At 41.4% G+C, this 25,782-nt stretch overlaps 1 protein-coding gene across 6 annotated transcripts in view; it reads left to right on the forward strand.

Annotated features, from left to right (window-relative positions):
• The window catches only part of DISC1 (disrupted in schizophrenia 1), a 430,525-nt gene that overhangs the window by 212,093 nt on the left and 192,650 nt on the right, over positions 1–25,782 (forward strand). For 5 of the 6 annotated variants that reach the window (XM_011997303.1, XM_011997304.1, XM_011997306.1 and 2 more), the window contains exon 9: positions 688–876. The exons of the other annotated variant lie outside the window; for it this stretch is intronic. In XM_011997303.1, the coding sequence (XP_011852693.1) occupies positions 688–876 (189 nt within the window). The remainder of the gene's footprint in view (positions 1–687; positions 877–25,782) is intronic. 6 annotated transcript variants of the gene reach the window in all.

Below are 25,782 nucleotides of genomic sequence, written 5' to 3' on the forward strand. Positions count from 1 at the left end.
TGTAAATTGTATTTTTTAAAAAAATCATCTTCTAGTTTTTTGTTGTTGATATTTAGACATAAGATTGATTTTTGCATATTGACCTTGTATGCTGCAACCTTGCTACATTTAATTTACCATATATTTTGCTCAGTGCTTGACAGAATTTCTTGTTTATTCTTGTAACTACCTATGAGTCAGGTGTTATTGCAATCATATTTTATAAGAAATTTGCCCCAGATGTGCTAATTTTCTTTCTCCAGGTCATGCAATTTGAGTAACAGGGGAGCAATTTAATTTAGGTCAACTCTGATTATATGGCCCAGTCCCCTTCCACACTGCTATAATATGTCATCTCTTTGACATTTGTATATTATTTGAATGGAGTGACACATTGTGGTTCCTCTGGATTCCACTGGGACATTTTTGTGTCATCATATTTCACGGGACATGGCTTAGCCAATGGAACTCCTAAAACAGACATAACAAGAATAAGGTGATAAAAAAGACTGGTGATTTTTCCAGTTTAAGGAGGGCAGTATTTTTCCAGGTTCTTTCCCCAGAGGACTGCTAAGGAAGTTGTACATGATCTCAAAGTTCTGTTTCTTTGCCCATGCTGTGAATGTACATTAGCTGCTGCTAGATCTTCCATGTGTGCGGATGCTGTAAAGCTTGTTTTCCCTCCTTCTCTCCCACAATGTGCTGTAGGAAACCATTTCTGTACAGCTAAAGACCTCACCGAGGAGATTAGATCATTAACATCAGAGAGAGAAGGGCTGGAGGGACTCCTCAGCAAGCTGTTGGTGTTGAGTTCCAGGAATGTCAAAAAGCTGGGAAGTGTTAAAGAAGATTACGACAGACTGAGAAGAGAAGTGGAGCACCAGGAGACTGCCTATGGTAGGTAGTGCACAACTGTTCCTTGGCGAGATGTTGATATTTGTTGTGTTTTGTGGCCGGGCAGGATGTTCTGTGCTTTATGTGAACGTCACTGTGAAGAGCGTCACGGAGCACATGGCCCTTTTCCTTGGGGATGTTTTTGGCAGGCGCCTTGGCAAACTGAATGGAATTACTTGTCAGCTTTTGTTTTCATATTCACATATGACATCTTTCCTTTTTCTGTTCCCCGTCCCACCCTGCGTTTGCTAATAGCCTTGTTATTATTTAGGGCAGTCTCTCCCTTGGCAAGGTCTTGAGCATTTTCTTTGTGTGGCAATTATCTTCCTTTTGTCTCTTGGCTCAGTCTCCTAGTCTGCACAATCATAGACTAAATCAGGTTGATCTGAGAAAATCGAGGAAAGACCACAAAGTGGCTCTTCTATGTGTGCGCTTTTCTGAGAGCTGCTTTCCCCAGGCAAGATGATGTCGAAGATGTGAATGCTGCCTTAGCCAAAGTGTCTGCTGGTCAGAGGAGTTCAAGTGTCCTGAGTTCTTTCCTTTTCCAGTTGTTAAGAGTAACAGGTTACTCTGACATTTGCACCCAGAGGGAGGGTCTCAGAAGGCGCTGGTTCAGTGCAAATTGAGATAGTAAAAACTTATTTCTTAAAACATGTAAGGAATTTCTGATGATTCAGTTTCTAATATACAGAATAAAATCATTAAAAGCAAATTCAGATTTAATCTTTATTAAATACTGGAACCTGTTTCTGCACCAGTAAAATGACAAGAATAAAATCTATCTCCTAGGCAGATTGGTACAGATTATTTACAAAGATCCTGGAGTGTGTGTGTGTGTGTGTGTATGTGTGTGTGTGTGTGCCTTTCCATTGCCCCTAGAAACTAAAAGTCAGGGGTCATTTACAGCATACCATGGTTCCTAAATAAATGTTATTTACTAAAAAAATTGAATGAAATATATATGAATAAACAGCTATATTTTACAAAGTATGCTTATTTAAGAAGACATAAGAAAAAAGCAGGGCTGATGGGAACCAGGTTTGAAATAGGGCTTTTGTAAATATTCTGTAAATTGAAGTAAATGAAGAGTAGTAGTTATAAGCTAGATTGAGAAATATAAAATCCGCTAGCTGAAGTTAAGTGCATCAATTCGGGATGAATAAATTTTTTTTTAAATGCCTATCAATTTATGTAGAGAGAGGTTTCTTCACAGAGATATTTGAATCAAAGAGTATGTTCAGTAGTTATTCTGTCTTCTTTGTAATGAATACCCTGAAGTTGACTTTAACAACTCAGTACTTATCTTTTTTTCTTTTCATTCTTAAAGGTCAAGCGTTGTTTTTGCCATATATGTAATTACAGACTGTACGTTTGAGCCTAAATAACTATAGTACTAAGGAATGACAACATGCGCACCCGAGACACCACAGCCTGGTTTATTCTGTTGTGATAGGAATGAGGACTGTACATTTTAAGTAGGTTTCTGCTATTGAGTTTTTAAATGTATGAACAATGGAAACTACAACATTTCTCATGTTATCACCACATAACTTTTTGTCACAAAATGAAGAATATATTATATCCAAGAATAAAGAGGAAGTGAATTTGAGCAAATTTAGTCCAGCAATATTTTCATTTGAATAGTTGAGCCTTGAAAGCCATTAATATCTCTTTTAAAAGAAAGAACCGTGCAGTTTTTTTTGAATCTCATCATTGTCACTTCACTAAGTATTTTCACAATGATGAATAAAACATAAACAAATGGAATGAGAGATTGCTACTATGGATGATTCTAAATTGCAGATGGCTCATTACTGTTGTGAAGCTTCTCTTTATGTTTTTACACTTGGATTTTGCTGGATCAGCCACCCTTTTCCCTATACATTGATTTACAAATGCTTAATTTTTTTTAACCAATTTGAGGTGAGTGGGCTTTAGGTGAACCAAAGTAATAATCTAGGGTTGAGAGTGTGGGAAACAAATAAATAATGAACTCTTCAATATATTGAAGCTTTTATTTATTAAAATATGATAAAACTGGGCCAAAGTCCATATTCAGCTATTTTTGTGTTTTGGGAATTAAAAATTCAGAGGGAGCTGTGGGTTCAAGTTTAAATGTAGGGAAAGTACAAAGGAGAGCGTGCTTACGCACATACACATATGCATGCATGTACCATGACTCATTTTAGCCTTAGAGAATGAAACCATTTAAGAAATGAGCAATATGTAGTATTCTTAAAAAAAGATTTTGATTTCCAACAGTGGTTGTGGAATGCAGCGCTCAGGGGAAAAGGGCAACTGACGTATAATCAAGCCACCCTGATTGTCAGGAATTCAGACTCTTCTATTTTGTTCTTCTCTGACCCACAACTTGTGCCATTCAGTCCAACCCAGCTGACCCAGCCACATGCATGTCCAAGTCCAGTCAGATAAAAAGGAAGAAGGAAGAGAGCTCACCTTTCCCCTTTACATGCCCTTTGAGAAATCTGCACACGTCTCTGCTACGGCCACATCCCTGTGACCTTAACCTTGTTATATGGTAACAGCTACTTGCAAGAGGGGCTGGGAGCTGTCCTTACCCTGGGCAGCAGTGTGCCCTGCTGAAGTACTGAATTCTGTTTCCATAGCAAAAGGGGAGATTTGCAGTCTTAGGGAACAATGAGCAGTGTCTCTCATACAGAGACCTCTTAATGATGTGAAGTGTATCTCTCATGATGCACCTGAGATAAATTTGGTGCATGCATCACTTAAAATATCATTGTATCTTGTGTCTCTGGCTAAATTATGAGTCCACTGAGGTCAGAACATCGTCCTTAGGTTTCACTGTACTGCTTTGGTATCCAGCCTGATGTCTTCTAAAATAGTAAATATACTATACCATCGATATTTGTTCACTTACTGGGGCCGGATGTTAAAATGACACATGAGTCCTCTCTTCCTACATTTTAGATTGCAGATCCAGACCTTGAATCTGCTGCTTCTTTATTCATTTTCCAAATTAATGAGGGTAGTGATAAGTTTTGTCTTTCTTGGAAGATGTTTGAGTTGTCTGAGTCGGACTTTCAGTTTGGAGTGTCAGCAGATAGAATAATATGGTGATAGAAAAGGAACTGAAATATGCCAAGGTACTCAAGGGCAAAGGGAGACAGATCACTGAATCCATTGGCTTTTGTCACCAAGACACAATCTCTATAAAGAGATGATAAAGAAGTGTGCTTTAACTCCTGTCAGCTGTTCTTGAGACTTCAGGAGAATGCGTTTGAATTCTGAGCAATGTTAAGTGCAGTGAAATAGAAGGAAAAGCTAAATCTATCTTCCAAGCCTTGAGTATTTATGGAAATTAACTGTAAACATTTAATTATTGTGGATTCCAATGTGTGTGTTTATTTAAAGAAGGGTGGAATGAAAAAAATCAGCAACTTTTATAGTTCACTACATCTGCTTTTTTTTTCTTTTTTCTTTTTTTTTTTTTGAAACGGAGTTTTGCTCTTGTCACCCAGGCTAGAGTGTAATGGTGCGATCTCTGCTCACTGCAATCTCTGCCTCCCAGGTTCAAGCGATTCTCCTGCCTCAGCCTCCCAGGTAGCTGGGATTATAGGTGTCCACCACTATGCTCAGCTAATTTTTGTATTTTTTTTAGTAGTGATGGGGTTTCACCATGTTGGCCAGGCTGGTCTCAAACTCCTGACCTCAGGTGATCCACCCGCTTAGGCCTTCCAAAGTGCTGGGATTATAAGCATGAGCCACCGCGCCAGGCCTATAACTACTTTTCAAGAAAAAAAGAGCCCTCAGATTTACGCAACTGTTTTCTACCATCCCTTGTGTATAAATTGGTAATCTGTATTGTACTTTATTAATATTGTTGATTTCGCACTGTAACTCAGCTATAAAGGAAACCGACGTCAAGGGGAGAGATTTAATCACAGAATAATCAGGGCTAGAATTTTAAGTAGGACATCATTAGCATGTTAATGAATTTTCCCACCTTATGCCAGCTGCCGGAGTAGAAAAGATACTGCAGATGTAGCTAAAAAATCTGGCTGGTTCCCTGGCCCAGTGAGCTGTCAGGAATCTGTGGAGGGGGATCCATAAGCTAAGTGAAGGGATTCTCAGTGAGAATACCAAACAGCAGGATTTTGTTTCTCTGAGAACGATGGTTTACCATGCCCAGCCTAAACTCATTTGTCTTTTGGTGAGTAAGAGGGGAGTGGGAGGCAGAGAAGAGGTAGTTGAAGGGTAATGAAGTTGGAGTAGAGGCACCTTTCAAATTACGGTTTGGGGTTAGGACCTTTTGCTTCAGACAGAAAAGTTGTAAGTTCACAATGACAAGATCCTGCCCTAATTTTTGGAACAGTCTCGTAATTTTTGAGCTTGAAATAGCTAATGAAAGGAAGCACGAGTGTCTTAGTCTATTTGCGTTGCTATAGAGGAATACCTGAGGCTGGTCCTTTATAAAGAAAAGAGAATTCTTTGGCTCACAGCTTTGCAGGCTGTCTAAGAAGCATAGTGCCAGCATCTGCTTCTGGTGAGGGCCTCAGACTGCCTCCACTCATGGCAGAAAATGAAGGGGAGCTGGTGTGGGCAGATCACTGGAGAGAGAGGAAGCAAAAAGAGAGAGAAGGGACATGGCACACTCTTTTTAACCACCAGCTCTCCCAGAAACTAACAGAGTGAGAACTCACTCATTGATGACCAAGCTATTCATGAGGGATCTGCCCCCATGACCCAGACACCTCCCACTAGGCTCCGCCTTCAACATTGGGGGTCAAATTTCAATATAAGGTTTGGAGGTCAAAGAAAGGAAACTGTAGCAGCGACAGATTATACTGAGATACTGGTTTAACTCTGAAGTTCCTGGATGCAGCTACTTGCAGAATTTCACTTCACACCTATTAAGAAAAGTCTTTTAGTTTAGAAATCCTGTGAGTTACAAGTTCTGCACATATAGGCAGTAATTCTTTTTTCCATATATATCAGATACATGTAGAAGAAACGTTCATGAAAAAGTAGAACAAAAGAATAAAATCTATGCGTCTCTTTTATTCGCAGGGAGAGGGAGGAAATGGAGAACCGGGACAATACGTATAACAAAGACAAAAACAGTAAAATTAACAAACAACAATAAAATTTAAAAACAAAGACAGAAGAAAATGCCAATGTCAAGTGTTAATTATTTGGTTGAGAATATGATGTGATAATGAACTTCCTAGAAGTCAGAGCACAAAAGACAGTTGAAGCATCATCCTTCTTCCTCAAAAGCACCTTGAAAAGCACAGAGTTTTTTTGGGAATTCAGACGGATGCTAAATTGTTCAAGACAATTCTCTTGAAAGCATAGTGGAAGGTCCTCCTGAAGAGATTTATAACACATGCAAAAAACTCTTTTACTTGTATTATTAGTTTTTACAACTTTTTATTTTAGGTTCAGGGGTACATGTGCAGGTTCGTTATATAGGTAAATTGCATGTCATCAGAGTTTGGGGTACAGAGTATTTTATCACCCAAGTGATAAGCATGTTATCCGATGGTTGTTACCAATGACCTCTAGGAAAAAACTTGTTAGGGGATCCCTTCAAAGCAGGAGAGACTGTGGACAGGAGAGACCGAAACCACATACACATTTTAGATATGTAGGTATGTACAGTTTTTCCCAGAAACAGATCCAGTTTTTCAGCAGATTTGTAAAGGGGTCATTCTAAGATCCCTCAAATTTTAAGAAACATTAAGGTATTAAACTGTGGAGGTGAATACGGGCTTGGGCTAGTGAAGTTTAATTACGGCATCTTCCAGCGTCTGACATTATCCCAAGATGTAACTTAGTACCTAAAAAGTGACTGGAGACCACATCCTGTAGACTCACCAAATATCACTTCTTTCCTCTGAGCTTTGGCTAAGACCTACGTATAAGACAACTTAGCTCTCTGGGCCAGAACAGTGATAGCGCTCTTGATAACAGAGGGCCAAGCCGTCTGCTTTGGAACCAGATGAGTGTTGCAATGCTGTGTGTCAAGAAATGTAGAGGGTTATATGAGAAATAGATATGTGTCTGCCTTTCCAAATTCGAAATCTTCAGTCATTTAGATTAAAAAGTATGTCAAATAAGATCTTTTGGAAGAAATAAAAAAAATTCAAAATCTTTTCCCTCAGGTTTTTCCAATAGGCTGAGGTTTTAAATCTCTAATCATTTATCTTTGATTTGCCTTATTGATTACTTTATCACTTTATCAGGACCCTGATTAAATCTGTTTGTGTTTTTAATTTCTCTCCATTTTTTCCTTTCCAATTACATCCTTGCATCACTATTAGTGTGATTATTTCCCTTCAGCCTTTTTTGCCTGTGAATTTCTAAGCTGAAAATTGTAACTAACTTTCTCCCTTCTTTATTAAATCGCTGTAATAATTATTTTGGGAGACATCCCCATACAGTGCAAAAAGCCTGGATTAGGATGTAGGGGGGCGTCAGTTTAATCTCAGTCCTGCCCTTCCCTAATCATCTGCATAGCATCTGACATATGTAACATTAGAATGTGAGGCTCAGTGAATGAATAATCTTCAGCAAGTCACTGAATTTTATCTGAGTCTCAATTGCTTCATATATAATACTGTAGAACCAGATCTTGAAGTTGCATTTCTATCCATCCATTCATCCATCCATCCATCCATCCATCCATCCATCCATCCATCCATCCATCCATCCATCCATCCATCCATCCATGCATCCTTTCCACAAGCATTTATTGAGTACTTCCAATATGCTAGGTGCTGTGGCAGGCCCTCATGGTCCAGAGATGAATTAGATAGTCCCTGTGGCTACTGAGGTCCCTTTTAACTGTAGCCCCATGTATGTGAATTTCCATAATTCAATTGATACTTTGTTCATTTATTTTCTAGCTCTCAGTAACTTTTGATCTCCTTTTCCCACTTTTATCCATATATAATTTTAGAAGTCCCTGCTATTGTTACGTCTTTTTTCACTTGTTTCTCTACTTGTTTCTATACTCCTTTAAAATACATAAGTCACATACCCCCCTGGGTGGAAATGCAATGATGTTTTCAATTATATTTCATACCAAATTGCAACAGGCAGTTTTTTTTTTGACATGCTAATTCGTTTACAGCAGGAACTTGACTCTACGTAATAAGGTGGATACATGTATCTCTTAAATATCTGCCAGATTTTCTGCTTTGTAGATTATTCTTACTAATCAGTGCCTATTAGAGTCTCTTTGTACATTTCATATGGACTCTGGGCTTGGGCTAGTGAAATTTAAATACGGCATGGGATAATGTTGGTAGACACATGTACTCACACACACTCATATAATGTCCTGAAGATTAAGCTCAGAGTGATGGTAAGTGGAACTTCATGATCTTAAAGAAGAGCCTATTTGCCATGTTTTGGGTGAGGGGATTATTTTTTGCATGGGGACCCTACCATGTATTGCAGAACATTTCACATCCCTGGTCACTGCCTGCATCCAACTCTTCTTCCCACCCCCATTTTTCAATGCCCCTACGTAGGAGTGGTACCACACTCAGTTAACTGCACAACTTCAGTTTATGCTTTATGTTTTAATATCATCCATATGATTTGAAAATATATTGTTATGATCATTAGAACTTGCCTGGAATTAATAAAACTGAATTCTATTATTCACGTTATCTTTTATATAGATCCTTAGAAGTTTAAATATAAATTCTTTGCAGATTTCTACTTCTATTGCTCTTTACTGTGTATGTTCAGTATGTGTTTCTTGGGCACAGATTTCTGTATGCATGGATGAGCTACAGCTATTGTGGATTTAATGTTTTCTTTGAAGAAAAGGAATGATCCCTTGTATGAAGTCACCCTCTTTTTAGTAACAAAGACTTACCCCTTTCTTCTTGTTTCTCAAGTACTTGAGAACTAAGCACTGTGCTAAGGCTTGACATACTTTAGTTATCTCATCCTCTGGACCACTGTGGTGCTGGCTCCACTGGAATCTCTGTTTTACAGATGAAGAAGCTGAGGTTTAGGAAGGATCCTGCCACAGAGCCTCCAGGAGGCAATGCCACCATCTGAATCCTTCTTAACCTGCCATTTTACCTTTGACATTGCTTTTGACATTTGTTCTTTATGAACTTGACTCCTAATGTCAGTGTATCCATCCCACAATCTCATCGCCCTACCTAAATACCACACTCATAGATTCATAATTATGAAACAAAAGTCTACCAAAAGTCATCTATTGCTGATGTTGGACACCCTGAAAAGAAGGGTAATTTTTTTTTTTTATTTTTTGAAGTTTTCAAGCACCCTCCCTATATTTTGTGCCTGAAATGATGATCTACTATCTGCCATGTTGCTAGAGCAGATGGATAATTTAACTCAGTAGTAGGAGGTTCTGTAGGTTATCACCCTATGAAACTTTTATGTATCTTTTGTATTGAAACCTCAATTCTTTATTTTTGAAGGGTGACTAAGAGAAACTTGGCATACTACCATAAATTAGAGAGAAGTTGAGCTATAGCAATTTAATTGGATACATATTTGTTAACTTCAAACCAGATTTTTTGTATACTTTCAAAGAACTGTTGCTAGTTCTGCTTCCTGTTTTAAAATGCTGAAACATCAATGTTTTCCTTTGTAGTGCTATAAATAAATGCATTGGTTTTTAGATTGATACATTACTCAGTTTCTTGTAAAGAAGTAGTTAGAAGTCCTTTTGCTTTTAAGAATTTACTAATTTGTCATCCTATTGATTATAAGGAATTCAATTTGCAACATGTGATGTCAATATTTCTAGGCTTCTTTTGAGTGAGTTTTGAACTTTAGTTAAATAAAACAACTTTTTTTTTTTTTTTTTTTTGAGATGGAGTCTCGGTCTGTTGCCAAGGCTGGAGTGTAATGGTGTGATCTTGGCTCACTGCAACCTCTACCTCTCGGGTTCAGGCAATTCTCTGCCTCAGTCTCCTGTGTAGCTGGTGGCGTCTGCCACCATGCCCAGCTAATTTTTTTGTATTTTTAGTAGAGATGGGGTTTCACCATCTTGACCAGGCTGATCTTGAACTCCTGACCTCATGATCCACCTGCCTCAGCCCCCCAAAATGATGGGATTACAGGTGTGAGCCACTGAGTCCGGCATAAATAAAACAACATTTAAACTATTATATAATTTAGGATTTTCAGGAGTGAATGTTGATTCTTTATAAACCAAATTTGATTTTATGAGGTTTTGCGGAATTTAATTTTACTAGGGCTAAATATGACATCTTTTATGTGGTCACAGGTTTTTCAATGATTAATTTGATACGAAATATTTTATTTTCCTTTTTGGCATTACCATGAATTATGGTTTCCTGTACACACCCCTGCCATTTTAGCTGTGTGCTTTTTCTTTGAAGCTGCCATATGTTAACAACCCAAGGGAGATGGTATTTATTGGAGAGATCATCATTTGTTGCTAATTTGATTTTTCAGATTCTCTGAGCTCTTATAAAAAAGAGAGAGTATGCTGATGAATGTTTTCCTGCCCTGACCACTTTGAGGAGCTAGTGTTTGCTGCCCTGGGCCCATTCTACTTTAGTCCCGTTATGTTTTGGACTTGGGGATGGCCACTCTGTATAATCCACTTTCCATTGAGGCATTCTGTAATTGGGGAGGGTGGACAACCCTGAGTGAATGCACTGCAATTCAATATTTATGGCCAGTACAGAAACCATCAAGAATTGCTTAAGGATTTACTGACTTGGCATCATCAAAAATTTATGAGGCAGGCATGCTCACATGCCACATGCCTGCATAGTCATAGAATGTCATTTTTTCTTTTGACATTATACTTTCTGGAGTCTTAATAACCCATTAACAACTGATGACACACTTTGCTTTTTGTTTTAATTATAACCAAATTTTATTTGCCAAAGTGATGTTTAATTTTTTGGTGTATTAACCCATTCTGAATGTGTCTCTTTTCCTGTGTTTACTATGACTGCTTTACGCCTCAGGTCTCCCCAAATCTGATATTTTCCCTCCCCCAAAAAGAATCAAAAGCAATTATATTATGATTGTATGGTCTGTCAATGAATGGAGGTCTGTCTGGTTTGGACAAAGTGACTGAAATCTTGAGCTTCTTTGTAACTCTGAATTGGATCCAGCATTCAATTTGGTTCATATGTACCAATTATGTCGGGTGAGACACATACATTGGAATTTGGCAAATGTCTGTGTAGCCTTCACCCAACTCCATTGTTTTCAGAGACTGAGTAAAAGCAGTGGCTGGATACCAACTTCATGTCTGCCCTAAGAAGGTCACCAAACACTGACATTCCCCAGTGGTCTGGAATCCTGCAAATCTGTCAGCTTTTGGAAGTGATGTAATTCTCCCCTAAAGATTATAGAGAAATTCTCTGAAGTCAAAGCTGATGAAACTTCTGGAGTTACTCTAGGATAAAATTATAATTTATTTCAAAACATACCTTTAGCATAAAATAAAATTTTTGAAATGAATGGAAAATGTTTATCATACAGCTTCTATAACAGAGCCCAGGTTGCATTTTTAGCATTCTCTTCTGTGCTTGCAGCATAGGAAGGGTTTTTACACACTTGTACTGAGGATGCAGTAATCCTCCGTCTGGGGATGCAATTGTACATCCTCTGTCTGTCCTTAACCTTATAGGACAATAGTGAGAGCATGGCACCAATTAATCCTCATAACTGTACTTTGAGACAAATTTATTATTCCCAATCTACCGATGTGTGAAACTGAGTCTCAGTGAATTAACAGAGTTGCTCAAGTTTCCGTATATGGGAAATCAAGAACTGGAATGAGACTCATCTGTCTCATTTCAGAGCCATACTCTTCATTATACACTTCTGTGTCCCTGGTTGCAATATGGTATTCCAATTTATTTTTTGTTATGTACATAACAGTTCAAGAATCAATATACTGTGACTTAACTACCTCCTTATTCCGAGGTGTTTAATGATTAGTTCATGAATTTCTTTCTGAAGATAAAGTGCCAAGAGTGGGATTAATGACCCAAAGAGTGCAGTCATTTTTATGGCTGCATACATGCTGCAGATTGATTTGCAAAAGGATTATAGCAATTTAATTGATACTACCAATCCATCCTTTCTAATAATAAGCATTATTTCTTAAATGATTATTGGTATAACAACAATCAAGTGGTATTTAATTCATGCCTCATTTTTGCATGTCTTTTAGTAATACCTTCAACTTGTTTTTTTGTGCCTTTATAATTTTTTTTTTTTTTTTTTTGGGGACAGGGTCTCACTCTCTCACTTAGACTGGAGTGCAGTGGCATTATCTCGGCTCACTGCAACCTCCAACTCCTGGGCTCAAGCGATCCTCCCATTTCAGCCTCCTGAGTAGCTGGAAGTACAGGCATGTGCCACCATGGCCTGGCTTGGTAGAGACGGGATTATGCCATGTTGCCCAGGGTGGTCTTGAACTCCTGGGCTCAAGTGATCCACCTGCCTTGGCTTCTGAAAGTGTTGGGATTTCGGAGTGAGCCACTATGCCTGGCCTAATTTTTTTCATTTTGTGTTGCCTATGTCCTTCATCTATTTGTTTTATTTTGAAGGAGGCACCTAGTGGTTTCCTTTTCTTTACATAATATGGTTATCAATCATTTTTTCCTATTTGTATGTGTGTGTGTGTTTGTGAATTTACTCCCTCATCATGATTAATAATGGACCAAGAACAAAGTATAAAAAATAATAACATGTTGAGACAACAGTGTAGAGTGGATTTTAAACTTCTTAAGGCATTAGGGTGCAAATGATGTACTAAACAACATAGACCGATATTTCTGAGTAAAGCCATCCTATTTCCACTCTGTGTATTAATATGCATTGGACCTGGGCTTTCAAACAAATGTGATATTCAGGGAACTGCCGCAATCGAGACCTTAATAAACCAGTTTCACTTTTTTCAGTAAACCTGTGAAAGGTATTATTTTACCTTTTGTCCACCGTTAAAATGCAGAAACTGAGAGAAGTACTCAGTATCCTATCCATGACCTTATTTTTCCTCATGTTTTGTACTTCACTGTCTTTGGCCCTTTTTTTCTTTATTATTTCCCATTTTCTTAAGTTGATCCTTTATAAAAGCAACTACTGCTTACAGGACTATTTTTTTCCTTCGAGGCATGCTGTTATTTCATAGGTGAACGGATAGTGTCTTGATGGTGTCTGTGGCCCTTGAAGCTGCAGTTTAAGGGAGGGGGTTCCAAGAAATGGTAGAGAAAGGCTGTCCCTGTCCTGGAAGGATGCCAGACAGGATGACCTTTGAAACTGTCACCAGGGGCATGAAAAACGTGTTTGCAACAGTTCCCTGCCCTTCTCTGCACAGACGATATGCAGCATTTGGTATTAAGGCAAAGATCCTTTTCCATTGATGATGTGTAATCATAAATCGTAAGAAATTTCTATGATTTCAGATTCAGGAAGGCACCTTTCTACCTGTTGCAGCAGTTGGGAGTCATTCTCCCTCCACCCCGACTACGTCTTCCCACAGCTTTTGGCTCCTCTGGCTGGCTTTCACATTCTCCTCTCCACCTTTGGACTATCCCACACCCTTGTCTATCCACACATTCACTCCCTACATCCCTTCCATGCCTAATCAGGACAGCTCTTCTGACCACCTTAACTTGCCACGATGTCCGCGTGCTCTGGAAAAAGTGCGCTAAGCCCCGCCCCGCCTCTCCCCGTGTGGTCTGAGTCGGACCCCACTGACTCTCCCGTATACACATCCTCTGCCCTCCTTGGACTCCTGTTTATAGCCAGTCTCTCTGTTCCCACGCTGCATGGCATTTGATCTGATGCTGGGAAGGTAATCATTATCCTCCCCTTAATGTTTCAGGATTATTCATTCTATTTTGCCATGTCTAATGTAATATTTAATAGCATCTATGAAGAAGCCTGAAGACTATAAATAAATGCTCTCTTTGATATTGAGAGGGTTTTATACAATATAAAATTTAGAGTACATTTTTTTTTTTTTCCTCAGGAGGTCTGACATTAATAGTAATCGTGAGCCCCAAAGTAGAAGCTTTTATATTTTAGCGTAATGAAGTTTACCATATGTTTCAAAGTCACTTGCAATTGTGCTTCTCATAATGACAATTAGAAAGGTCATCCTGTCTCGCCAGGCTCCATTAGGTATATATTGCAGCTCGTGACTGTCACCGTGAAATGTGTTAAGGCACTTTTATGCAAATACAAGGGGAGACATGGTATTTTTTATCCCAAAGTGTAACTGTTTACAACTAATTACCAAACACGGAACAAGCCTATTGTTTGCCTTTACATGAGATATGGGCATAGAAATTTCTAAAGCAAATTCTCCTCTGTCTTTTCATTGATTAAATTATATGAAGTCACCTTCTTCCATGAAGCTTTACATGATGAGGTCCCCAAAGAACTGAATAAAGAAATTTGTCATTAAGACACTGGTGTATTTCTGATTTATATATTTTTTTCTGCTTAACTTGAACAACTTATTAACTGCATTAAAATATGGAAACAGTTATTGAATTTAACTCTCTACATGTGAACCTTGAAGAAATGATGGGGCAAAGGTGAAAGGAAAGGGAGGAGATGAGGAGGTGGCACAAGTAATGTTTTCTTACGGAACTTGTAGAGGGATAAACCTACATTAGAACCAAAGCAGAGAATTCCCAGGAAACTGAAACATGCCATGGTGGATGTGAGTCATGGGAACTGATGCTGGAAAAAAATAGTTCCTAATCTGGCTTGGGAATGGCAAATTTGGTTGCCACAATTGAAATATTAATCTACTTCTTTGTATGAATGCCCTTTCATTTATGCCTTTTTCCCTCTAAGAGGCTTCGGTCTGAATTATGAGAGACAGGCTAAACTTCTCTATTCAAGCCTTTAGAATTTGCAAACATTTATCAGTAGAGAAGAAAGATGGATAAAAAGTTCTGGATTCGTTAATGCACAGCCATGGTCTCTACAGTTTTGAAATTTCTCACTTGGGAGAATACTGGAGAAGAACCCGTGGCCCATGAAGCATTTGACTGTTGATATTTCATACTCTTCAAATGCTTTAATTTAAAAAAGTGATCTATGAATTGAACATATATTCATGGGATGCAGACACTGCAGAGAGCTGCCTCTTTCCGGCCTTTCTGTTTGAGCTGGGTTCTGGTCGCTTAATCACCCATCTATCTGGAGTGGTTTGTGTTCAGGGTTTTCAGAGGCAATGACTCCATATTCCTCAAGAAACTTTCCAGGCAAATGAATTTATTACTTTTTTAATATTAAAAATGATCCTTTTCATTGAGAGTGATAGAAAGGGAGGAATAAACAGTTTTAATAGCCCTGCGACACATAGGTGGAGGAAAAAACCGCCTCCATGCTTACGTAAATAGGAAGGAGAACAACTGTAGCGAGAATGTAGAAAAGGATTCCTTTCTTCCCTCTTCCACTCTCTTATTTTTTGCCCTCTGGCCTAAAGCTGTTAACATCGGGTGAATGTCCCTGTTGTCATCTTGCATTATACCTCGTCCTGTTTGTTGTTGATAGGGATGGATATCTGAGAGTCTGTCTCAAGAGTTACATGTAAGTTTGTGTAAGGCCCTTCTTTTGCTTCTACATTTTTGCTCATTGTTTGGATGCATTTTGTAGGACTGTGAGCTTGTTTAAAACACCTGTGCAGCAGTGGACCCTTGTGTCACTGCCTGGCCTCTCATTCAGAAGCCTTAGCTGTTCCTCAACTCCCACAACACATGTTGAGCGCCTCTCAGGTGCCAGCCACTGTAATAGGCACTGGGGAGTGGAAGGGTGACAAGATATGATTCCCGACCTCAAGAGGTTTGCAGTCACTGGTGGAGGAGGCATATGTACACAGCAAATAGGACATGATGTGTTGAAGGATGAAATGAAGCAATAAACAATGGGTGTCAAGACAGCAGAGATAAGGACAACCAAGGATGCCTTCGAGGAGCCAGGGAGAGCCTCACAGAGGAGGCAGGGCATGCATCATGGCTTGGGGATGGAAGGGACAGAAATACTGTTGTATTAGGGAAGAGGAGAGCACAGACTCAGAGGTCAGAGGAACGTGGCACATCTAGGAGGCAGGGATCCAATCACAGCCCTACCACTTAGCAGCTGTGTAGCTTTGGGAAAGTTTGCCGATCTCTCTGAGTATGTTTCCTCCCATGTAAGATAGAAATGCTACTACTACTAATATTGACCTCCTAGGACCATGAGTAGATGAAGTAATAATACATGTAACAATCTTGGCTTAGTGCCCTAGCATATCGTAAGGATTCAATAAATATTAGTTTATGTGATTATTGATCTGGCTGGACTGAAGGGTGTAAGAGTGAAAATGATAGGAGATGAGGCTGGAGAAGTGGACAGAGCCAAACCATGAGATACCTTTTCAGCAGGCTGGGATTTTCAAGATTTCCCGAAGGTCATGGCTAGCCCTTAAAATAACTTGGTTTCTGTATCCTCCACTGCTCCTGAACATTCTTGTATTACAGTTGTGTTCGTCTATTTGCGTTGCTATAAAGGAATACCTTTACATTTATATATAGGTATTATGTTTATATATAGGAATACCTTTATATTTATATATAGGTATATTTATATTGCAGGGTAATTTATAAAGAAAATAAGTTTATTTGGCTTATGGTTCTGCAGGCTGTACATGAAATATAGTGCCAGCATCTGCTTCTGGCAAGGCCTCAGGAAGCTTATAGTCATGGTGGAAAGGGCAGGGGAGCCAGCCAGCGTGTCACATGGCGAGAGAGGGAGCAAGAGGAGAGGTGGAGGTGCCAGGCTCTCTTTAAACAGCTGGATCTTGTGTGAACTCATTACCACGGAAAGGGCACCAAGCCATGCATAAGGGACCCGCCCCCATGACACAAACACCTCCTACCAGGCCCCACCTCCAACACTGAGGAATCACATTTCAGCATGAGATTTGGAGGGGGCAAACATCTACACGATATCGAAAGTCGATGATTAAACACAGTCTCATATAAATGTTCTATCTCCAGGAAAACCTAAACATTGCATACCTATTATAGCTAAGGTAAAAAATACTGACAACGCCAAGAGCTGCCAAGAAGGTGGAGCAGGCCAATTGCTCATACGTCCCTGGTGGGATGTGCCAGTACCGCTGGTGGGGGTGTAACAGTAGGTGGATGACAGTGGCAGTGGCTTATGAAGTCAAACATTACACTTGCCATGTGACCTGGCAGTTCCACTCCTAGATACTTATTTATCCTCTAGAAATAAAAATTTTTATCCCACAAAACTGTAATGAATATTTATAGCAGCTTTATTCATAATTGCCTAAAACTGAAAACAAGTCACACGTCCTTCACTGAGTGGATAGAATAGCAAACTATGCATCCTACTCATATAATCTCTGGAAAAGAGACCTCTAGGGGAAGAGTTTAGGAGTTGGGAGAGGGGCTGGGAAAGGGTCTGATTAGAAATTAGCAGCCCAAGGGAATTCTTTAGGGGCCTTGGAATTGTTCTGTATCCTGTTTGTGGTGATAGTTACAAATTACAGCCCATAGAACTGTATAACAAGTGAATTTTACTGCGCATAAATTTTAAAAATATTTTAAAAACTTGAAAATGTATAGCTCATTTACCATGCTTTACCTGTCTAATCTCATTAATCATCTCTATGATGTTGATGTTATTATTACAGGTCGAGCATTCCTAATCTGAAAATCCAAAATCTGGAATGCTCCAAAACCTGAAACTAATTTTGAGGGCTGACATGCTGCTCAAAGGAAAAGCTTCGCTGAAGCATTTAGGATTCTGGATTTTCACATTAGAGAATCTCCACAGCTAACTCTAATGCAGATATTCCAAAAGCTGAAAAAAATCCGAAACCCACAACGCTTCTGGTCCTAGGCATTTCAGATAAGGGATACTCAACCTGTTTATCTCTTAGTGCCTTATTATATACTACTATTATTATTATCGACTGAGCAGAGGCTTTGTGAGGTTTGGCCCAAACCCACATACCTTCCAGGGGGCAAAACCTGGCACAAGCCAGGTGTGCGCACTCCCCAGACCCTGAATTTCCACAGCATTGCGAGTCACCCCTCAAGGAGTCACAGAGTGGGAGGTAGATCTTTCTCAGGCTCTCGTCCAGGCTGGTACTCAGTTATCCGGCTCGCTGGTCGGTGTCATTGCTCTGTGCATCATGCTGGTGCACCTTTGCAAAATGTGCAAATGTTTTAAAAGCTTAGTATCAGAGAGGGAGTTGCCTACTGAGTATTTTCTGACCCCTCGTGCTGTTGGCTAAGTGAAATTTGGCTTCTTTTCAAGGAACTGCTACCTCCCTAGAGGGTTTGTGTGATGACACCAGTAAAAACCTTCTTCAGTTTTTGTTCAATTCACAGCTTTAACTTCGTCTTCTTAAAAATCACTCAGGTTGTAACCAAAGGCTGCTCTATGGCTGAGTAGAACTGTTAATTATTAATAACTGTTAGTCAACTACGTAGTTAACCTCAGACCAGAGGGAAAGAGGTAATTCTTTAGACACACACACACAAGAACAAAATGTTAAGGTTGGAAAACAGTAAAAGGGATGAAGATATTTAATTCTTTTTACATACTTTGTAATTATTTGGTTAAATATCTGTTTCCCCAGCCTCTGTGCCAGTTTTTCTTGTTGTTTTTTATTTTTATTTTTTTCAGAGAGAGGGTCTTGTGTTGTTAGCCAGGCTGGAGTCCAGTGGTGCAACAAAGGCTCGCTGCAGCCTCAGACTCCTGGGCTTTGATCCTCCCACGTCAGGCTCCCAAGCAGCTGGGACTACAGCCATGCACCACCGTGCCTGGCTAATTTTTAAAACATTTGTTTTTGTAGAGATAGGATCTCTCTCTGTTGCCCAGGCTGGCCTTGAACTTCTGGTCTCAAGCAATCCTCTCACCAGTCCTCTCACCCCAGTCTTCTAAAGTGCTGGGATTACGTGAGCCATCGCGCCCAGCCTTTTTGAGGCTATTAGTCTTCTGTCCCCGATTCCTGTAATCCTTGCATAGAATAGGGGCTTAGTAAAGGTCTGCTGAGTTAGAACTCCATTTCAACGGATATTGAACTTGAGAACTGAATGAGACTTGTGGTGTATGGTATTTCAAACTATTATGTATCCAACAGTCTGGTATTTCAGAGTCATTCATTTGCCAACTCCTATGTAGGTACTTTGGAGATATTATTTGAGTTATTCCTTATGACATCCCATGCAGCAAACATTCTCCTTCCTAAATAAGGAAGCTGAGGCCAGGAGTGATGAGCCGACTTGCTTGTTATGCACACTGGATGGAGTGTGAGCTGTGTCAGACACATGTGAATTCAGATCCTCATTGTGCCACTTCAGAGGGACATGAGATGGGGTAGCTGTTTCACTTCTGTGAGTCTCACTTTCCACCTCATTCATTTATGTAACCCAATGGTGAGTCCAGGTTTTGTGAGCCCTGGGCTCACACAATTTGAGTATGGGTCTTATTTAAAGAAAAAAATATATAGAATTATGATTCAAAATTGGACACAGGGTTTGAAGGGGACTCTTGAAAGTGGGGGACCTTGAGGCTTATGTGCCATTAGATTCATGGTAAATCTGTCCTTGCTTTCAACTAATTTTTTATAGTGAGCCCCTATGTGCCAGGCTGTGTCTGCAGCTGGTTACATGTGCTGAGCCTAACAGTAGCATCCTGGTCCTCTAGAATGCTAGAGCCCACTGGGATATACCAGCAGAAAAAAGACAACGGCGGTACAGTCAGGTAAGTGTATGATGGGGAGGTATGAAAAGCCAGGGAAAGATTTCTGGAAGAGATGACATCTAAGCTGCTACTCAGATTATGTAAAAGTTAAAATGGAGAAAAGTATGGAAAGCCCATTTGAGGCAGAAGAAAGAACAAGCATTAGAGGTGAGAGAGAAAAGCTTCCTTATGGGACTGCAAGGAATTTAGTGGGGCTGCGTTGTTCAGTGGGGTGGAGGAGTGGGGACAGCTTCCGCTCCAGAATTAGGCAGGGCCAGGTGGGCTTGTATACCATTTAAGGAGTTTGGAAGTGATCCTAAGAGCGATAGGAGGCCCTTGGACAGATTTAAGCAGAGAGTGATCTGATAAGATTTGCATTAGGGGGAGGAAAAAAAAGGCCACACTGGGTCCAGCTGCAGAATGGAGAGAGAATCCACTCCACACTGGACACAAGGGCCATCCCCCTGCAGGGAGGCCAGTGGCAGGAGAGAAGAAGGTGACAGGAGAGCAGCTGTGAGGACGGAGAGGAGGTGATACATGGCAGAGGTGTTCAGCCATGAGAACCAACAGGACTTGAGAGTGGATGCTTAGAGACAGGAAGTGCAAGGTGATCCTGAGGGAGGAGATGAGATAGAAGCTTAGCTTCCTGGCCTGGACCACTGGTGGGTGGTATTCATTAGAATCAAGGCCGTAAGAATGGCAGATTTGGAAGAGATTGTACTTCTCCTTTGAGCCAGTTGAGTTTGCAGTTTCTGAGTAACACCCAGGTGGAGATGTTCAGTGGAGAGCTGGTTGCAAAGCTGAGGAAGGAGGGCTGATTGACTGCAGGGCTTCGGCTGTTCTCAGCATATGGATTATAATTCGAGCCGTGCAGATAGATGAGAGTGCATGGGAAAAGCCAGTGCAGAGACAAGATGGTGCAAAGGAGCATCCCAAAGAACATTAATCTTTAGGGGACAGGCAGAGGACAAGGAGCCACGAAGAAGCATGAGAGACTGCGGTCAGGGATGAGGGAGGACCGGCAGGTGTGTGTGAGGAGCACGGACTGTTTTTGTTTGTCGGGTTCCCCTGCCTTTAGGGACACACTAACTCTTTGGATATCAACTGGTTGTCCCGGAATTCCATTCAGCTCTGTTCAACTTGTGTACAGAGCCCAGGGTTTTTTTTAGCCCCGCTTCCTTTCAGATTTGATAATTTGCTAGAGTGGTTCACAGAACTCAGGAAAACACTTTACTTATGTGTACAAGTTTATTGTAGAGGATACAACTCAGGAACAGCCAGATGGAAGAGATGCACAGGACAAGGTATGGGGGTGGCGCAGAGCTTCCGTGCCCCCTCCAGGTATGCCACCTCCCAGTGCTGCCATGGGTTCACCAGCCCAGAAGTTCTCTGAACCCTGTGGTTTAGGGTTTTCATGGAGCTTGGTTTTATACAATTTAGGGAGACATGAGACATCAATCACATACATTTAAGAAATACATTGGTTTGGTCCAGAAAGGCAAGACAACGTGAAGCAATTTGGGCGGGCAGGGAGGCTTCCAGGTTATAGGAAGATTTAAAAATGTTCTGATTTGCAATTGGTTGAAAGAGTTATTATCAATAAGAAGGAATGTCTGGGTTTCGATAAGGGGTTGTGCAGACCAAAGTTTTCTCGTGCAGCTGAAGCCTCCAGGTGGCAGGCTTCAGAGAGACTAGATTGTAAATGTTTATTATCAGATGTAAGGTCTGTGTCGATGTTGATACCGGAGGGTATAATGAGGCATGTTCGACCCCACTCATTGAACGTCATGGCCTGAGCCAGTCTTTCTGGTTAAATTTTAGAGTTCTGTGGCCAGGGAGGAAGTCCATTCACGTGGTTGAGGACCTTAGAATTTTATTTTTGGTTTACAAAGAGAAAGCAGAGAAGGCTGATGAATGACTGAGCCACATCCTGGTGCCAGCTCTGGACCAGGTTTGGCTGTGGTTTCCACAAACACTTTTGAATGAATACATGAGTGAGCGAGTGAGTGAGTGAATGGGAGGAAGGCCGGCGGAGGTTTGAGGAGAGTGGGGAAAGGTCTGCCGTGGTGCCTTGAAGGTGAGGAGACCTGGCACAGGGAACGCAGAATTGCCAGGTGGATTTGGTGCCCATTTGGAAGGTGGCCCAGTGACTTCTGGGGACACTGTCCCTGAGATTGTGCATTTTCCCCAGCTGTGCTCAGCAGCCTGCCTCAGGGAGAGGAAATGGCAAGAGCGGGCACGCCAGACTGGAGGTTTCCAGGCAGGTGGAGGAGAAAGGCAACTGGGTTCGGGAGCTGAATGGAGTGGCTGGAAGGTGAGTGAAGTGATGGATGGCTGTGTCTACACTGGAGGCTGATAAAGAAGGGAAAGTGACAGGTTGAGGGATGGGTGGCTGGATGTGGCTGTGGAACAGGGACAGAAATAACTGGGGTGTGGGAAAAGTGGTGGCAGGTTGGCTGGGAGCTCAGTGGCTCAGTTTGGGTGCAGATGAAGTGAAGGTGAAGTGGGGTGGGACAGTGAGGCCAAGGAACCCAGAATCCCAGATATCGGCCTGGTGATGCAAGGATGGCGGCAGGGCTCAGGGTAGGGAGGAGGTGGAGGTCCAGGATCAAGGCCTCCAGAGAAGTGGGATGTCCCAGATGAGAGCAACGAGAAGGACAGCTGGGGGTGAAGCTGAGCACCCTGAGCCTCCAAGCAGCAGCAGATTATACCTGAAGGTAGAGCCATGTTAGGGACCCGGGAGGACACTGACTGCTTGGGTAGGGGTGGGGAGTGAGCATCCACACTTGAGTGGCTGCAGGTGCCATGATACCCTCCAGGGATGACCAGGTCACTGTTAGGGCAGAGACGAGGAGGCAGCTTTCAGAAAGAGCTGGGCATGCAGAGCTTGGTAATCAGGGATGGAGGATCCAGGCAGTAGGGCGAAGCCCACGGAGGGGCCCACAGGACGGGACAGCTGTGAAGACACTGTCCGTCCTGGAATGCGGGCAGCGTCTTCACAGCCATCCAAGGATTTGGACCCTGGCCTTCCCAAGTGAGAGCTAACTTTTTCTATAATCTCCACCACTACATACCTGCCAAAATTCAAGGTGGAAAAAGAGCCTCTGTCCTAGCTTTTCATCGACGTTTTCAAAAGGAACAGAAAATCGTCACATTGTCTTGCTTCTACAATGCCAGTGATTGTCTGATGCATCCCAGATTTGACAACAGCTCCAAGGCGGGTAGACACTCACACTGCAGGTTCACGTCAGTTCCAAATCGCATCTTTGCTTTTTAAATGTTGAAAAAAGGAAAAGACAGTGCATCTTAGAATTTAAGGCAACATAATAACTAAAGTGGTGGAGGCTTTTAACTGAAACCGGAAGAAACAGCATGAGTTTTTTTTTGTTTGTTTGTTTTATATTTCTTAGCTGAAATATAAATATCTCAGGCAGGATAACGTGATAAGGAAACTCAAGTATTTGCCTGTGATTAGTTCAGGAACTGTTGGAAAAGGACTCTGGGATCAGGCAGAATCGGAGTTTAGATTACTAGCTTGAAGGACTTTTAAGTCCAATTTAAGATTTGGAGAGAGTTATAAAGGTTAAGCCAGTGTTTATAAGAACATGCGCCAATTAGAGAAGTACAGGAGAATTTGCTGTTTTCCCTGTGTCATTGTAAAGATCATTGTTCTTAAATTTACATTAGTTTGCTAGGCCTGCTGTCACGGAAAACCACAGACCGAGTGGCTGGGACAACAAATGTTTATTTTCTCCCAACTCTGAAGGCTGGAAGTTTGAGATCAAGGTGTCAGCACAAATGGTCTCTCCCTAGGCCTCTCTGCTTGGCTTGCGGACGGCCGTCTTCTCCCTACATCCTCCCTCACATGACCTTCCCTATCTGTGTGTCTGTGTCCTCATCTCCTCTCCTCATAGGGATGCCGATCAGACTGGTTTAGGGCTCAACCTCATGACCTCATTTCAATGTTATCACCTCTCTAAAGACCCTGTCTCCAAAAACAGTCACATTCTGAAGTACCAGGGATTCAACATGTAAGTTTTGGAGGAGGACACGGTTCAGTACATAGCAGCCTATTCCACACCTCATTTTATAAGAAGAAAATTTAAAATCAGATCCTTGCCTAGCACTCTTCTGGTCACACACACAAAATAATCCAGAAAGTTACCTTGGCTGCTCAGCCTCATGTGGCCAGACCCTCTGTTGCTGTAAGACCTCACTGGACCCTTCTCCCTCCTCTCTCCTTCACATGCCGGAACCTTCCTTACATGTCTAGATGCCCCAAGATTGTTCACACCTTCAGGGTTTGTTCCCTCATCCTAAAATGGTTTCTCCTTGGGTTTACATGGCTCTCTCCTTTTGCCATTTCGGCCTCAAGTTAAATCCTGTTCCTCCAAGAATCCTCCCTGACCATCCAATGGAAAGCAGCCACCCAGCAATGCCAGATCTCATTACCCTGTCTCAGTGCTCGGCGTGGTACTTACTGCTGGTTGATAGGGTCTCATTTATCTTGTCGCCAGTGTCCCCAGCACTGAAGCAATCCCCAGCAGATAGTGTCACTGAAATATTTGCCAAGTGAATGAATAAAACCAGAAGAGTTAGGAAGAAATGAAGAAAACTGGGAAGAACCTGGATATTCCTGAAGTCCAAGACTTTATTTTTTTAGGTGGGGTTCATCAAAAGGAGGCAGTTTGCCTGAGGTCCCTCCCCTGGGCAAAGAGAGAAACAGGGCTGGTCTGACTCCAGGCCTGTCTGTGACTTTGTTTTAATAAGCAGATGGTATTTTTGTATACAGTGACTTGGAGAACTTGGAGATGTGTATCAATGCCGCCTTTCTTCCCTATCCCTTGTGTAACACGTCTGGTGTCTTGGATCAAGTTTGGGGCCACATCCAACTGTGCCACTAGACTGTATCCCATGATGCAAGGATTGTACTGCATTCATACCCTGCAGTGTTTGCACATAGAAGCCTCACTGTAAATGTTTGCTGAGTGAAACAGTGAATAAATGAGTGAATATTTGAATGACAAGAACTGACAGTCTTTTGAAGTTCCTCTAGGGTGGTGCTTCTCAGACTTCAACATCCATCTGAACCATCTGGAAAGCTGGTTAAAATGCCAGGTACGATTCAGGAGGTCCTGGGTAGCCTGAGAATCTGCACTTCTAATGAGTTTCCAGGTGATGCTATTGCTGTTGTCCTTGCCTCTCTTTTGTGTAGCAAGGCTATAGGATATGTCCAGGGTGGTCTGTCTACAGGGTCAAAGATAATCTTGTGAGTTGACTAGTCATCAAAAGACCCCAATCACTTCTCAGTTTGTCCAGAAAATAACACAGCAACTTTCAGCCAGTTACTTAACCTCACTGATTTTCAGTTTTTTACATAGGTGACTTGGAGATGGGTATCAATGCCCCCTTTCTTCCCTGTCCCTTGCATATTTTGCCTGATGTCTTGGATCAAGTTTTGGGCAATATCAAACTATGCCATTAGATCATATCCCATGATACAGGGATTATATTATATTCATACTCTGCAGTGTCTTGTACATAGAGGCCTTACTCTAAATGTTTGCAGTGAAACAATGAGTGAAGATTTAGAAGACAATAACTGACAGTCTTTTGAAGTTTACTTTTGAGGAACGTAGTCCAAATATCAGGAGATCCTATTTGTTGAACACATTGTACCTGCTGAGCTCCTTGATACATGTTATGTCTACTTATCACAACAATCCTGCAAGGTGGAATTATTATCCCCATTTTTTTTTTTTTTTTGAGACAGAGTTTTACTCTTGTTACCCAGGCTGGAGTGCAATAGCGCAATCTCGGCTCACTGCAACCTCTGCCTGCCGGGTTCAAGCGATTCTCCTGCCTCAGCCTCCCAAGTAGCTGGGATTATAGGCATGTGCCACCATGCCCGGCTAATTTTGTATTTTTAGTAGAGATGGAGTTTCTCCTTGTTGGTCAGGCTGGTCTTGAACTCCTGACCTCAGATGATCTGCTCGCCTCGGCCTCCCAAAGTGCTGGGATTACAGGCATGAGCCACCCCGCCTGGCCTATCCTCATTTTTCAGAAGAGGAAACTAGTGCTCAGAGAAGTTAGACAACATGCCCAAGGTCCCTAAGTCAATAACCAGGAGCCAATAGCAGGGATCTGATT

This window comes from Mandrillus leucophaeus, unplaced genomic scaffold (assembly GCF_000951045.1).
Source record: "Mandrillus leucophaeus isolate KB7577 unplaced genomic scaffold, Mleu.le_1.0 Scaffold537, whole genome shotgun sequence".
NCBI classification, from domain to species: domain Eukaryota; kingdom Metazoa; phylum Chordata; class Mammalia; order Primates; family Cercopithecidae; genus Mandrillus; species Mandrillus leucophaeus.